The sequence below is a fragment of the Pseudonaja textilis genome, chromosome 1 (genome assembly GCF_049901715.1).
Source record: "Pseudonaja textilis isolate UNSWEBS1 chromosome 1, rPseTex1.2, whole genome shotgun sequence".
Taxonomy (NCBI): domain Eukaryota; kingdom Metazoa; phylum Chordata; class Lepidosauria; order Squamata; family Elapidae; genus Pseudonaja; species Pseudonaja textilis.
Window position 1 is genome coordinate 16602607 of NC_141990.1, and position 12984 is coordinate 16615590.

A 12984-nucleotide genomic window follows, 5' to 3' on the forward strand; every position below is an offset into this window, starting at 1 on the left:
GATTTTAAACATTAAGCACAAATGCAAACATTCACACAAAATCAACTTACAAAGGGAGAAAAGGGAATAAAAACCAGGGACTTACCATAAGAAGCTAGCTAGCCCAGGAACACAGACTTCTCGCTGTTCCCCGCCTTCCTAAAAAATAAAAAGATCCAGTTTTCAAGCAGTTGTCTGTATCCTTGCACCGGAGCTCTCCCAGCGGGAAAATCAAATCCTCGAAAGAAAGGCATTTTGACACCTTTCAACAAGAGAAAAAACAGAAAGTCCAGTTGCCTCTTGAAAAAGCACCTTTGGGACAACCGTGATCTGAATAACAGAATCTCCATATTTACATAATTTACAATCCCATTTTTCTCCATGAGATGGCACTAGTGCAGTGCTACAATATTCAGTAGTTAGTTATTTTAATTTAATTGAATATATGTTCTAAAAACAGTCCCTTTATTTTAGATCCATTTAGATCTGGAGAAAAACCACAGCATAAGGCAATCTATTTCTTAATGCAAATGACCCCTTTGCAATAAATGAGAGAAAAATCAGGAGTCTGGTAGCAACTTTTCTGATTAACAAATTTTTATTTAAAAACAAGCTCATGAAAGCTTTTAATTTGGAAATTAGAAAAGGAACTACTGGACCCCTTATGACTTTTTGTTGCCATAGACATCTCCTCCAATAATAGAAAATAAAAGACAGGCTAAATAGAGTAATTTAAGTCCCATGTCCGTTTCAGTACTGACAACGTAGAGACTTTCCCCTCTTAATTTAGTTAATGAGAAATTATTTTTTCCAGTTTTATAAGTTATTTTGTTGTTTATGAAAACATGTGGAGTAGAGGGTAGAATGTGCACAAGTTATACCACTCTAAATATTTCTAATTATTTCCAAGAGAAATTGATCAAAAATAAATTCCCTCTTCCAAGAGAATTCGATCAAAATTACAAAGTTTAATAAGGGTTCTTGTGAAAGTGTCCATAGTGCCCAGATAATTGTACAATCTTTTTTACCTTCCTAATACTATAATTACCATTCTGAATTAAGCAATGACTAGCTTAGATTTATAAGTATTGTACATTTTTATGAGAGAATATATTCACACTGTTTAGGGAATTGTGTATGTTTTACATTTATGTATCATTTTTTTCAGAAGACTAACAATATTTTTGCTTTTGTGAAGAGTAAATTTTAAAATATTTTATATTTAGAATATTTAAATAATAAATATCTAATTTAAATACATAATAAATTTAGATGTTTCTACCTATGTTGGTTTTTTATTCTTAATTTAATTTAATTCTTTCTGCATTAATGATATTTCAGAGTCAAGTAACCAGGGCTTTAATTTACTAATACCGGAAATCCATTTGACAGAGAGGCCTTATGGTCTTCTTTCAGTTATTTTTCACTATACCTATAAAATCTATCTTACTAAGAACCTGAATTTGTATTTCAAAGCACATTTCTGCTTTTCCATAAATAAATAATCAGAGGCTTACATGAGTGCCTTTCAAAAGTTCTGAAAGCAAAATTTTATGCAGTGAAATAATCTCTGGTTATATCTGGTTACTTCATCAACCTTGCTCTTAGCACTGTACAATTTCATGGTGAATAGAGGTTTCTAGGAATATACTTTCTCAATTTACACTATTAACTAGAATAGTACGGATATACCCAGAAAATAAGACATTCTTTTTCGCATTCCTCTAACCCATTTTTCTGTCTAACTTTATCTAAAAGTTTCTTTTTTGTTGCTGTAACCACATCAATTTGTTGATTCATATTTGATTTGGAATTAACTATCACTCCAGATGTCTTTAACAAATAACGTTGTTCCATCAATGTTCCCAATTTATACTTGTGTATTTGATTTCTGAGCTTTAACTGAAAATATATTCAATTTTATTCAAAATTGCAATTGCTGTTCTCTTGCATATCACTGGTTTCCCCTATTTTCCTCATCTACAAATTTGATTACAATTTACTCCATCTGCATATATAATTCATTAATAGGCAATACTGAACAATACAGGAGGACCATGGGTGAGCTCTGGGAGACCCTACCTGGTATTATGTTATGGTCTGATGAGATAGTATTCATGAAAATTCTGAGTATGATCTTTAAACTAAATACAGTATATACTCGTCTACTAGATCACTATTTGCATTATTATAATACAGCATTTTGTTAAAGATGTCAAGAGTATTCACAATCTACTACACAATCTACTACAAAAATTACCTAATAAAAAATATGTAGTTTATCAAGACTTGTTTTTCAGTTTATTTTTAAATCCAGTTAGCACCACATTTGTTTCAATGATTGCAAACTAATTGATTTTCGAACTTCTCTAGGTATTTGTATGGACTGCAGTTCAACATAGGGCATTTTTATTTTCCTCTAATCATCTGCTGTTTATATGTTTTCCAACACTTTTCAAAGAAGACAGAGATAATAGTAGGTGCCAACACTTCTAATTGGAACTGTTTATGATTATACTATTGGTGTTTCCTTTTTTTAGAAATTCCAGCCTAATTCTGAGCTCCTTTTCCTATTAGATTCTCCGACCATATGCTCCAAGGTATGAAATATTTTGAAAATCTGCTTTCTTGAAGCCTAGAATATATATTCAGCTGCACTCAGCTTTGGTTTCTCTTAAAATCATGAATTCTGACATCACTTAATATCTTTCCCCAGTGTTCTAGTATTTCCATTCCTATTACTTTAATCAATTTTTCTCTTCTAATTAATGTTAAGTCTAGGATAGCTGATGTTCTTATACTTCCATCTTCTAAAGCAGGAGTCGCCAACCTTTTGGACCTCAGGGACCACCGAACTCATAATTTTAAATCCCACGGACCAGAGGCCCTGGGAAAATCCCCCAAAAAGTCTGCAGAAAAATTCCCCACCCTGTTTTCCTACCAATCAGTCATTATTTATTTGGGATTGCAGGATACCAGGATTGCAGGATCTCCACCTCCGTTCTTGGGTGAGGGGGAGAGAGAGGGACTTTTCATGCAAGGAAAGCGGCAGAAGCAGCAGAAGTCTTGCTTTCTCTCCCCCAAATTCCACCAGAAATGAGTCTTTGCCGGCACAGCCTCTTGGAGCAGGATGCCTTGCAGGGTCCCAAAGACTCATTTCTGGCAGAGTTTGGAGGAGAGAAAGAAAGACCATTGTTGCTTTGCTTGTGTGCAGCCAAAAGCAGAAGTGGCAAGAAACAGCTCGGTGGCCAGGTGAGGCGTGTGGGGAAGAGCCCCCCCTCCACCCTTTCCCCCCTCCACCCTTTCCCCCCTCCCCTCACTACCTCGTGTTGTTTGCAATGCGACACAACCCTTGTGTTCCCACAGGCCATGTGGGGGAACACAGCCTTGTGTTCCCGCACAGCCTGGATTGCTTTGGGCTGTGTTTTGGGGGTGACGTTTCTCTGTGGACCACCAAAATTTTCTTGGTTGGTGCCCACTGTTCTAAAGCACAAAATTGTTAGCAAGACATGAAAAATTCTCGAAGAAATGCTTGGCAGTGTTTGTTTTCTAACAGATTTTGAGATGAAATTTTCTAATACTACTTATCTTTTTGAAGGAACTAGAGTTTGCTTTTGCAAAACATTAACATTTTCTTTCTCTGTGGTGGTTGCCCACAAACATCAATTCAGTATCTGTCTATTTTAAAAAATTCATGTATTTTCTTCAATTTTGGGGAGACTTGCCGGGCTATTAGGCAGCCACTTCAGGTGAGGGATGGGAAAGCCCAGAGCCACATTGTCTTTTTTAGTTAGAGGTACCATTTACCATAAATTGAACACTTCCTAGTGAGAAGACAGATAGGCAATCAGCTTAGTTCATACTTCTTAAAGCATCATGTAAATTATTAACTGTACTGTGATTCATATTGATGCCACTAATGCTTTATTTCAGCATCCAGTTCAATGGGGCAGGAAGCAGTCACCAGGCAAAATTATGAGCAAATGATGGCAAAGTCAAAGGACAGATCTGATTATTTGCAAGTGACCATGTCCTCATACAACAGTTCATTTAGTAACCATTTGAAGTTACTATGGCATTGAAAAAAAGGACTTAATGACCATTTTGCACACTTATGACCGTTGCAGCATCCCCATGATTTACATTTGGATGCCTGACAGTTACAGTGTCCCAGGGTCATGTGATCATCTTTTGTCACCTTCTGGCAAGCAAAATCAATGAGGAAGCCAGATTCACTTAATGATTGTGTTACTAATTTAACAAAACTAGAGTGATTCACTTAACACATGTGGCAAGAAAATGGGGCAAAACTCATTTAATAAATTTCTCACTTAGATAAATTGCTGTGATGTCGAGGACTACCTGTATCCAGTTTAAAGAATCAGATGCTAATGATTGAGGTAATGATTTTGTTCCCACAAATTTCCTACCCAAAGTTAACTAATGGTTTACTCAATATTCCCAATTCACGATACATTCTTTCAGACTAACATATAGGACTAATTTTCAAACTAGACTAGTTGTATGGTTTAATGAGTCACAGATATTATCTTGGTCTGTTTCAAGCAGCAAATAGTCTTGACATAGTTCTTCACAGGGCTTTGGGTCTGACTGATCTATCTTATGCCTGAACTATGGACCACACTTTTCATCATTGCCGTTAGACAGGCTGTGTGAGAATGAGTGTTAAAACGCTTGACTACACAATTCAAAAGAATTTAATAAACCTTATTAGACCTTTAAAATATTTTAATTTAAAAAATAAGTTTTCAAAATAGTAAAACTTTAAAACACAACTTTTCAAGTAACCATTTTTCAACATATTCTTCAGATCTTGAAAGCATCCTTGCTATTGCCTTTCTTGTTCTTACCAACTATTATTGAATTAGTTCCTAAAATTATTGTGTGTCCTTTAATGTCCATTTGTATTTTTAATTGTATCTTTAATGCATGTGATTAAAGTCTTTATTTCCAACTCCCAACCCAAAAGGAAAAAAGCTGAACCAATATTTTTCCAGATCCTTTACAAGTTTGTAAATAAAATTTATTCTACTGCACGTTAAAACTTTTTCACAGTTTTAAAAAAATTGTATTTACAAATTAACATTCTGTTTGCAGCTTTTGGAGGACTTTTCCCCCATTGTTTCAATTGGCACAGAAAAAAAATAAAATCCGTAACTTTTTTATTACCTGGTTAGTACCACCAAATGATTCTTCATTACGGAGAACATAAGTGACTGGTACAAGCCTCAATAACATCATGTGTCATGAGATAATTACACAAATGACATGAATTATGAAATCATGGTAACTATAAAAGTAACCATTGATTCCTTAGTACATATTTATTTAAAAAAGAATCTGAAAATTAATTCTGCATTTAAAGTTCCCTTGGGTTATATATCATGTTTCATGTATGAGTTTTTTATAGTTTTACTTGGGGGGGGAAATGGATTTTGCTCTTAAAATCATGACAGTATTTTTTCAGTATTGTGATACTGCTCAAGAAGCATCGTTTTTATCAGTGTTCTTAAAACAGACATACACTTAGCCGTCTATGCATTCTAACTGCTCTTAGCAAATCGTTTTTCCAAATTTTCCTATGAAGGCAAAGGCTAAGAAATACAGTAGTGTCAAAAATAAAATAAATTTGGTTTATTTTAGGCAAAAGTTGCAGAACCTATAGCCTTCCAGATGTTATTGAATTAAAATTCCCAACATCCCTCACTGATTTAATGCTAGCTCTAACAATAAATCTCAGTTTTTCAAATACTTAACTCCATTTTCAGGAACTTGCTTACAACTGAAGCTCATGGGGAGTGTACAATATAAGATTGATATGAAAAACTTGCAACGTACATTTTGTATCTGAGCATATCTAACTTCTCTGTCTAGCTGTTTGCCAGTGACAACTTTGAACATTCAGGGCATAAAGGTACTAGCTTTGAAATTAGGTCTAGCAGCCTTAGGCAGTCTCTCTTGAATCTTTTAATTTGTGAACTACTAACAGTGGCTTAGTCTGCAATCCAAAAAAATATACCCTGTTGAATATAGTGCTTAGTCAAAACTCAACATTGTACTAATTGTGTTCTGAATCTAATACAGTACTATGATTTGAATAGAATTTCACTGTTAAGCACAAGTCTCAGGGCAGCATAATGATTTCCTCCTCATCACCAATTTGTATTCCTTCGCAATTCAAATGGTTGCACGGTTTATACATTGCAACTTAAGTGGATGCACATTTTTCTGGTCTATATGCATTTTATAAAATAATTATTTCATGTTACATTTTGCCTTTCGACTTTCTTTTCTAATACTTTAGTGACTTTGACATTGAAGTATTATCTTAATATAAAATTCTGTAATCATTTTCATGTAAATCAATCAGGAAAATTCTGTAAACTAGCCAACTATAAATTTATTGGAAAATATCTACATTTTTCCATCTCTTTGTTACAAGCAAGTTTCATTTTGTTAGATTAAGTGATGGAATACATCAGAAGCTTCCAAGATAACTAAAATATCAAATTGATTTTTTCCTATGGCTCTTGGTTCACAGAATTTCAGAGCTCCATGCCATTACTTATTTTGAAGAGTATATTTCAACTTTTTCATGGAAACTCATTTTTTTTCCAGTTCAAAAGAAGTTTAGGGATTCTTTTTTAATTGAAACAATTGCCATTTCATTGAGGAAGGAATAATGCCAAATTAAAATTAAAAGGCAATATTATGCACTTACCTAATTTTGCATTTTTCTTCAAATTATGTGAAAATATAATAATGAAAGTTACTCAAATTAAGATGCAACTAAATTCTTTCACAAGATATTGGAGAGAAGTTATTAAAAGGAAGTTACATGCCACAAAAGAGAAGCTGCCCATTTTCAATATGATTATAACGAAGGTCAATTCTTGTAAATCATATTTAATGCAAATGCCAGATTGTTATCACAAACAGTAACTTATAAAGAACTTTAAGCAACGTGTGGCTTTGTTGTGTGATCCTCTAATAGATTGTTATCTGTCCAGAAATAACACTTGCACCAATCGTAGAACCAGAAGCCTTCAGATCCTCTTTCTACCAATCAATATCAATTGGAATTAGTTTGGTGGAAAAAGAACTGTAACGTGTCTTGTGAAGTACAGTAATGCAAAATAAGAAAGTAAACTATCTGAAGTGGAATCAGATATTAACTGTAGTCCATCAACACTGAAAGGTAATAAGTGGTGCTGACTTTTGGAGAGGTATTACTTTTCATATGCACTTGACCTAGATGGACCTCTGTTCTTACAGCAGATTAGGCAGCTTCTTATGTATGTAATCTGTGTAACTGCACTCCCAACACTTATCATTTTGTTTGGAAAAATGTAAAACATGGGATGAGTTTGCAGTTAAAAAATATGAACAGAGCAAACAATTTACAGGATTTATACAAGAAAATCACTCTTGCTAGTCATTTCAGCATTGGCTTCAGAGTACACACCTTGACATTGCTGATTATGGGGCAATATGAAGTCTTAGCAACAATTAGCTACAATTGCCCAGCTTCAGTTCACTTTTTAAATCACCATTCCTGGTTCTAGTTTTCTGATTTCATCCAAATTCAGGCAGCCAAAATAGAAACAAGTGAAATAACCCTGACCCCATGCAGATGCAGATTTTTCTCCATAATTCTGGATTGTGCTCCTGGACCCAAAAAGTTGAAGTAAAAGAGAAAGATTGTGTTTCACTCTGGACTATCTTTACTTTTTATTATGAAAGAATGCAAGAAGGTATTGTACACATATTCACAGGCCTGGAGAAAAGCAATAATAAATGCAATATAGAAGTAGCCAACAAGGAGATGAAGACCTCAACAAGCTTTTCAATTCTCCAGAACTACTGATCCAAATGAGAGGGATGTACTGAAAACCACTCAATCAGCAAAGTCAGTAGAAAGAGTATTGGTTTTCAACTGCTCTGGTTCTGTTGCGTGAACCTTCACTCTCATGGTAATCTTCTGTGCCAACAGCAGCCGAATCAAACAACCGCTCTGTGCTGTTACTTCGGCTTCGGGCATTCAGAGTCCCTTCCATCCTATGGTAAAGTGAATGGCTGGCTGAAGAAGAAGAGGAAGAGGTAGTGCCCTCTGATGGAGATGCTGGCTGGAAAGTGACTGGAACAAAGCTGGAAAAGTAATGTTGAGACTGGAGGTCATTTCTGCAAGCAGGCTGCTGGGAAGCTACTGCTGAAGATTGCGTGAGCTCTGAATGGAAGAAGAAAGACAAATTTGGCTATTGAATCTACAGAAGCTTATCTGTTCTATGAATATTCCAACTACTATATACTTTCCCAACATTTACAATCTGCTATATTCTCATATGAATTGTTTCATTTGTTTCTGTTAGTTTTAATACTATGGTTTCTTTTCTAATGTCGCCTTGAATTTACTTATTTACTTATTTGTTTATGCACGAACGTTCTTTATGCAAGAACACAATTACTTGCTGGTTTACCCCCAGCAAAGCTTCAAGTAAATAAAGAATACTGCATTAACAATGGTTACTATTGTTTCTTTCCATCCACAGTGGGATTTCATTGTAATATTAAAAGCTATAAATGAAATAATGCATTTGAATCAGATGCCAATAAAAAACAAAAGAAGGATTAGATACCAATGAGGTACAAAGCAATATTAATTAGGCAAGATAATTAAAATTGGGATAAATTGCTTTTATGTTTTGAGTTTCAACAGTTTGATATATTGTAGTATGCAAATCTCTCAAGGCTTATCAACCCCTTTTGCTACTATTTTTAGTAAAACAAAAATTAAGTTTTTAAATTGGCTAAAGTTGGAAAAATGAGGGAAGAAAGGACCTATTAAAAGTGGATGGAATTAATTTATACCATATTTATAAGGAGCATATGTTGGCCTAGCATTAAGATGCTGGGCTGTCGACTGGAAGGTGAGCAGGGTGAACTCCTGTTCCTGCCCCACTCCTGCCAACCTAGCAGATAGAAATCTGACAAATATAAGTAGATAAATAGGTACCACTTCAGTGGGAAGGTAACAGTGTTCTGTGTGCCTTAGCATACAGACATGTTAGCCACATGACCATAGAAGTGTCTTTGGACAACGCTGGCTTTCTTGCCTAGGAAATGGAGCTAAGCATTGCACCCTAGATTCAGACATAATTGGGCAGGAGAAAACTTTACCAGGTTTATAATTATTCCAATCATTTACAATTTTGGACAACAATAAAACAACAAAGCACAATAAAGAATATAGTCAACCACATAATAAATGAGGCTTAGGTGCCCATAATGAACTGGGGGGAAAGCACACTGGAATAGTAAAGCTGCAACAGCCATGCAAAATTCAAAGAAGGATGCTGCCACAGGATGTCAAATGTAGAAGCTGCCAAGAATACCTGCTGCCTGGCCATTCAGCCTGTACTTCATATGCCTCAAATGGCCCTTGGATGTTCGAACTAGATGGGCACATTTGATCCTGGCAAAGTGGTGCTTGATATAAAAATAAAGGTTTCCCCTGTCCAGTTGTCATGTCTGACTCTAGAGCTGGCTGAGGAATTCTGGGAGTTGAAGTCCACAAGTCTTAAAGTTGCCAAGGTTGGACACCCCTGCTCTAGAGGGTGGTGCTCATCTCCATTTCTTAGCTAAGAGAGCCAGCATTGTCCGAAGCCCTTCCGTGGTCATGTGGCTGGCATGACTATACGCTAAAGTGGAACCTATTTATCTACTTGTGTTTGCATGCTTTTGAATTGCTAGGTGGGCAGAAGCTGGAGCAAGAATGGAGCTCACTTCATTGCGCAGTGCTCCAACCTGGGCTGTCAGCTTTCCAGCTGAGAAGTTCAGTGTCTTTAACTGCTAAGCCATCATGTCCCAATATACTCTGGTACTACACTGTATTTATAGGTGGTAATCAGCAGTTTGAACCAGGCCTAGAAAACAACTAGCAACCAATGCAGTGACCTTCAAATTAGCATATTCTGCAATGGAAGAGTAGTTTCACCAGGAGTCAGAGAGCCCCATTCTGTATCAGTTGCAGTTTCCAAATTATCTCCAAAGGCAATTCCACTGAGAGTATGTTACAGTTAACCAACCAAGAGTTATCACAACATATATTGATCTTAAGTAGAAAAATGCTAAAATATGGGTGTAGTCTGCTTACGAAGTAATTATATGACTTGTTTAACATGCATGTGAAAACTGCATCTGTCCCTGATAATTGAAAGAAGGCCATTATTATTTTCTTTTCAATGGAAAAATGACAAGCGAAGTTGCATGTAATTGCAATAAGGGTGTTTGGCAATCAGCTCACATTTACAATCACTTGCAGCTTCCTGCTGCCATGTGACTCTGATTTGTGACATTCCCAGCTGCTTTTCCAACGTGTCAATTGAGGAAGTCTGATTTGCTTAACAATCATGTGATTCACTTAATAATTATGGTAAAAATGGTCATAAAAGCAGGTCTGGGTTTTTGATTACTTAACAACTGCATTATTTAGCAACCAAGATTCTGATTCCAACTGTGCTCATACGTTGAGGACTACTTGAATGGGTATGGAAGATGCAGCAATGGTTTGCAAGGACTAAAAGCATAAAGAGTGAATGGTATATGTTTAATTTCTTTGTCTCTTATGTTCTGCATTAACTTTTTTGCAAATGCTTTTCTTTTTCCCCATGAATTCTGCATAATGCTTTTTACCCTGGAAGTGACTGCTAAGATGAATATTAATAGGTGTGTGTATGCATGCATGCTGTGAAATAATTTCAAATAATGGGTAACCCCTTTGGAATATTTCTTCATTCAGTAAAACTTCCATTTCTATCCACTGAACAAGATTTTATTTTTTTGTAGAAGAATATGAATAAGCCTCAAGTATTTGAGAAGTACTGCATGGTTTTATTCTTTGTTTTGTCCTGTTACAAGATAAAACTGCAAATATGAGAACTTAACTTACCCGGCAATGGACTCTGGGCCATTACATAGTTGCGGAGGGTTATGTCAGCAGAACCACCTGACTCCAGTGGGATGGGATGCATATGAAAATGCCGCAGCATATCAAAAATACTCTGGAACCAAAGATGTTGGACATGGCACTGACCATTTTCATTTAAGGACAAACGCAGATGCTGAAAAGATAAGTCATTTTTTATTGACTAGTTACCAGAGTCCCTGTTTTAAGCATTTGAGAATTATTTGAACACACGAAATACCAGAAATGGATGCCCCAAATAACCTTTGCAGCAGTTTTATCTGTTTTTTGCTTTACCATTTCCTTTATAATCCTATTCCTACAATAATTATAAAGTTGGACTACCTATTTGGGCCAGAGTTCCCCAACCTTTCCAGCTTTATGGACTGGTGGGGGAGGAGAGAGGTGATGGGCGTGCACAGGCTTGCTTGCTGCTTGTGCAAATGGGGATGTGTGTGCATACACACATGCCACTTCCAACGGCTTAAAAGGCCAGTAGTGGGCGGTGGCCCAGGGATCCCTGATTTAGGCAATCAAATTCAACTCCTACTCAGTACAGGAGTAAAACACTTCAGACAGATGGCTATTCAGCCTCTGCTTGAATGTATAGGGATCCTTGCTCCCAAGCCTTATTAGGTAATTTACTCATATGCCCTACATGGGCAGGGAGGGAGACGGGTGCCCAAACACGGCTCTCTTTCCTTTCTTGCATTTCTTTGGAAACGCAGCATGGCTGCCCCGCAAGGAGAACCCCAAGTGCTGTTTAAGCTTGTTTTGTTTGGTGATGGTGGTACTGGTAAAACAACAGTTGTGAAAACACCACTTGACTGGAGAATTTGAAAAAAAAAGGGAAGCTACTCTGGGAATTGAAGTTCATCCTCTGGTGTTTCACACTAACAGAGGCCCCATTAATTTTAATGTATGGGACACACCTGATCAAGGAAAGTTTGGAGGTTTCTGGGATTGTTACTACATTCAAGCTCAATGTAACATCCTAATGTTCAATGTAACATCGAGGGTTACATACAAGAATGTGTTACATCTGTCATGCTCCTGTCGGAATCTGATTCTGAGGGGGAGGCCGGAGCTGACAGGGAGTGGGAGTGTGGCTCCATTGGCTGTGGAAGAAACTGGGGAAGGGCAAAGGCCGGCTGGGAAGAGCAGGGGAGAGGTAGAGTAAGGGAGAGGGAATTTGGAAGAAGACCCAGGCTCACCCCCCTCTTCATCCTAGGACATGCAGGGAGGAACAGAGAAGGGAGCAATGTGAGTTGCATGGCTTATGGGGGAGGAAAGGGCCTTGATTCCCTTCATTAGCAGGATAAGGAATTGCAGACTTGGGAACACAGCGTTTAAAAAGGAAAGCTGTGCACAGCAACATGGAAGCAAATCGTGAATTATCTGTTATTGTCAAGGCTTATCTGGGTTCCTGGCGTCTTTCCAACTGTGTGTGTTTTGTTGGCCTTTCAAGTCTGCAATTCCTTATCCTGCCCTGTCAAAGTTAACTGCTGCAGCGTGGTTTGTGTGGATTTTTATTTACAGTTTGTATGTACTTTGTTTCCTCCACTTAAAGACTATACTTGGGAGAGTTTTTTCTCCAGCTGAAGGTAACCTGGACATTGGGGGCAAAGTTGGAGGTATTAAAGGGACTCTTCTTGCTTATTTGACTGTGTTGTCTTTGTGCCATGCCCCGGGTCATCACAACATCCTTCTTATTGTTAAAAAAAAATGTTAAATAGGAATCTGCCTGCCTGTACTTTAATGCTCAAATTCCATGTTTTGCACTTGGGATGCTAGAGAAGAGGTCATAGACTATTCATGCTATCATATCCCTTTCAAACCTATTTTCTCAAAGCTAGCAATAAACCAAATACGCTCAATCTCTCACTGTGCAATTTAGTTTCCAGTCCTCTGATCATCTGTCTGAATTATTATTAATGCTACACCCACAAATGAGCATAATGCTAAAGGTTGCATATGGCTAATGGAGCATAAAGTGGAATTATTAATTCCCATGATTAGGA

The 12984-nt window shown here is 36.8% G+C and overlaps 1 protein-coding gene across 6 annotated transcripts in view; it reads right to left on the reverse strand.

Annotated features, from left to right (window-relative positions):
• Positions 1 to 7706: 7706 nt before the first annotated feature.
• Positions 7707 to 12984, reverse strand: part of SH2B2 (SH2B adaptor protein 2) — a 76760-nt gene continuing 71482 nt past the window's right edge. For all 6 annotated transcript variants that reach the window (XM_087926821.1, XM_087926812.1, XM_087926800.1 and 3 more), the window contains 2 exons: positions 10949 to 11120; positions 7707 to 8227 (listed from right to left, as the gene is read on the reverse strand). In XM_087926821.1, coding sequence (XP_087782947.1) covers positions 7911 to 8227; positions 10949 to 11120 — 489 coding nt within the window. In that variant the 3' untranslated portion in view covers positions 7707 to 7910. The remainder of the gene's footprint in view (positions 8228 to 10948; positions 11121 to 12984) is intronic.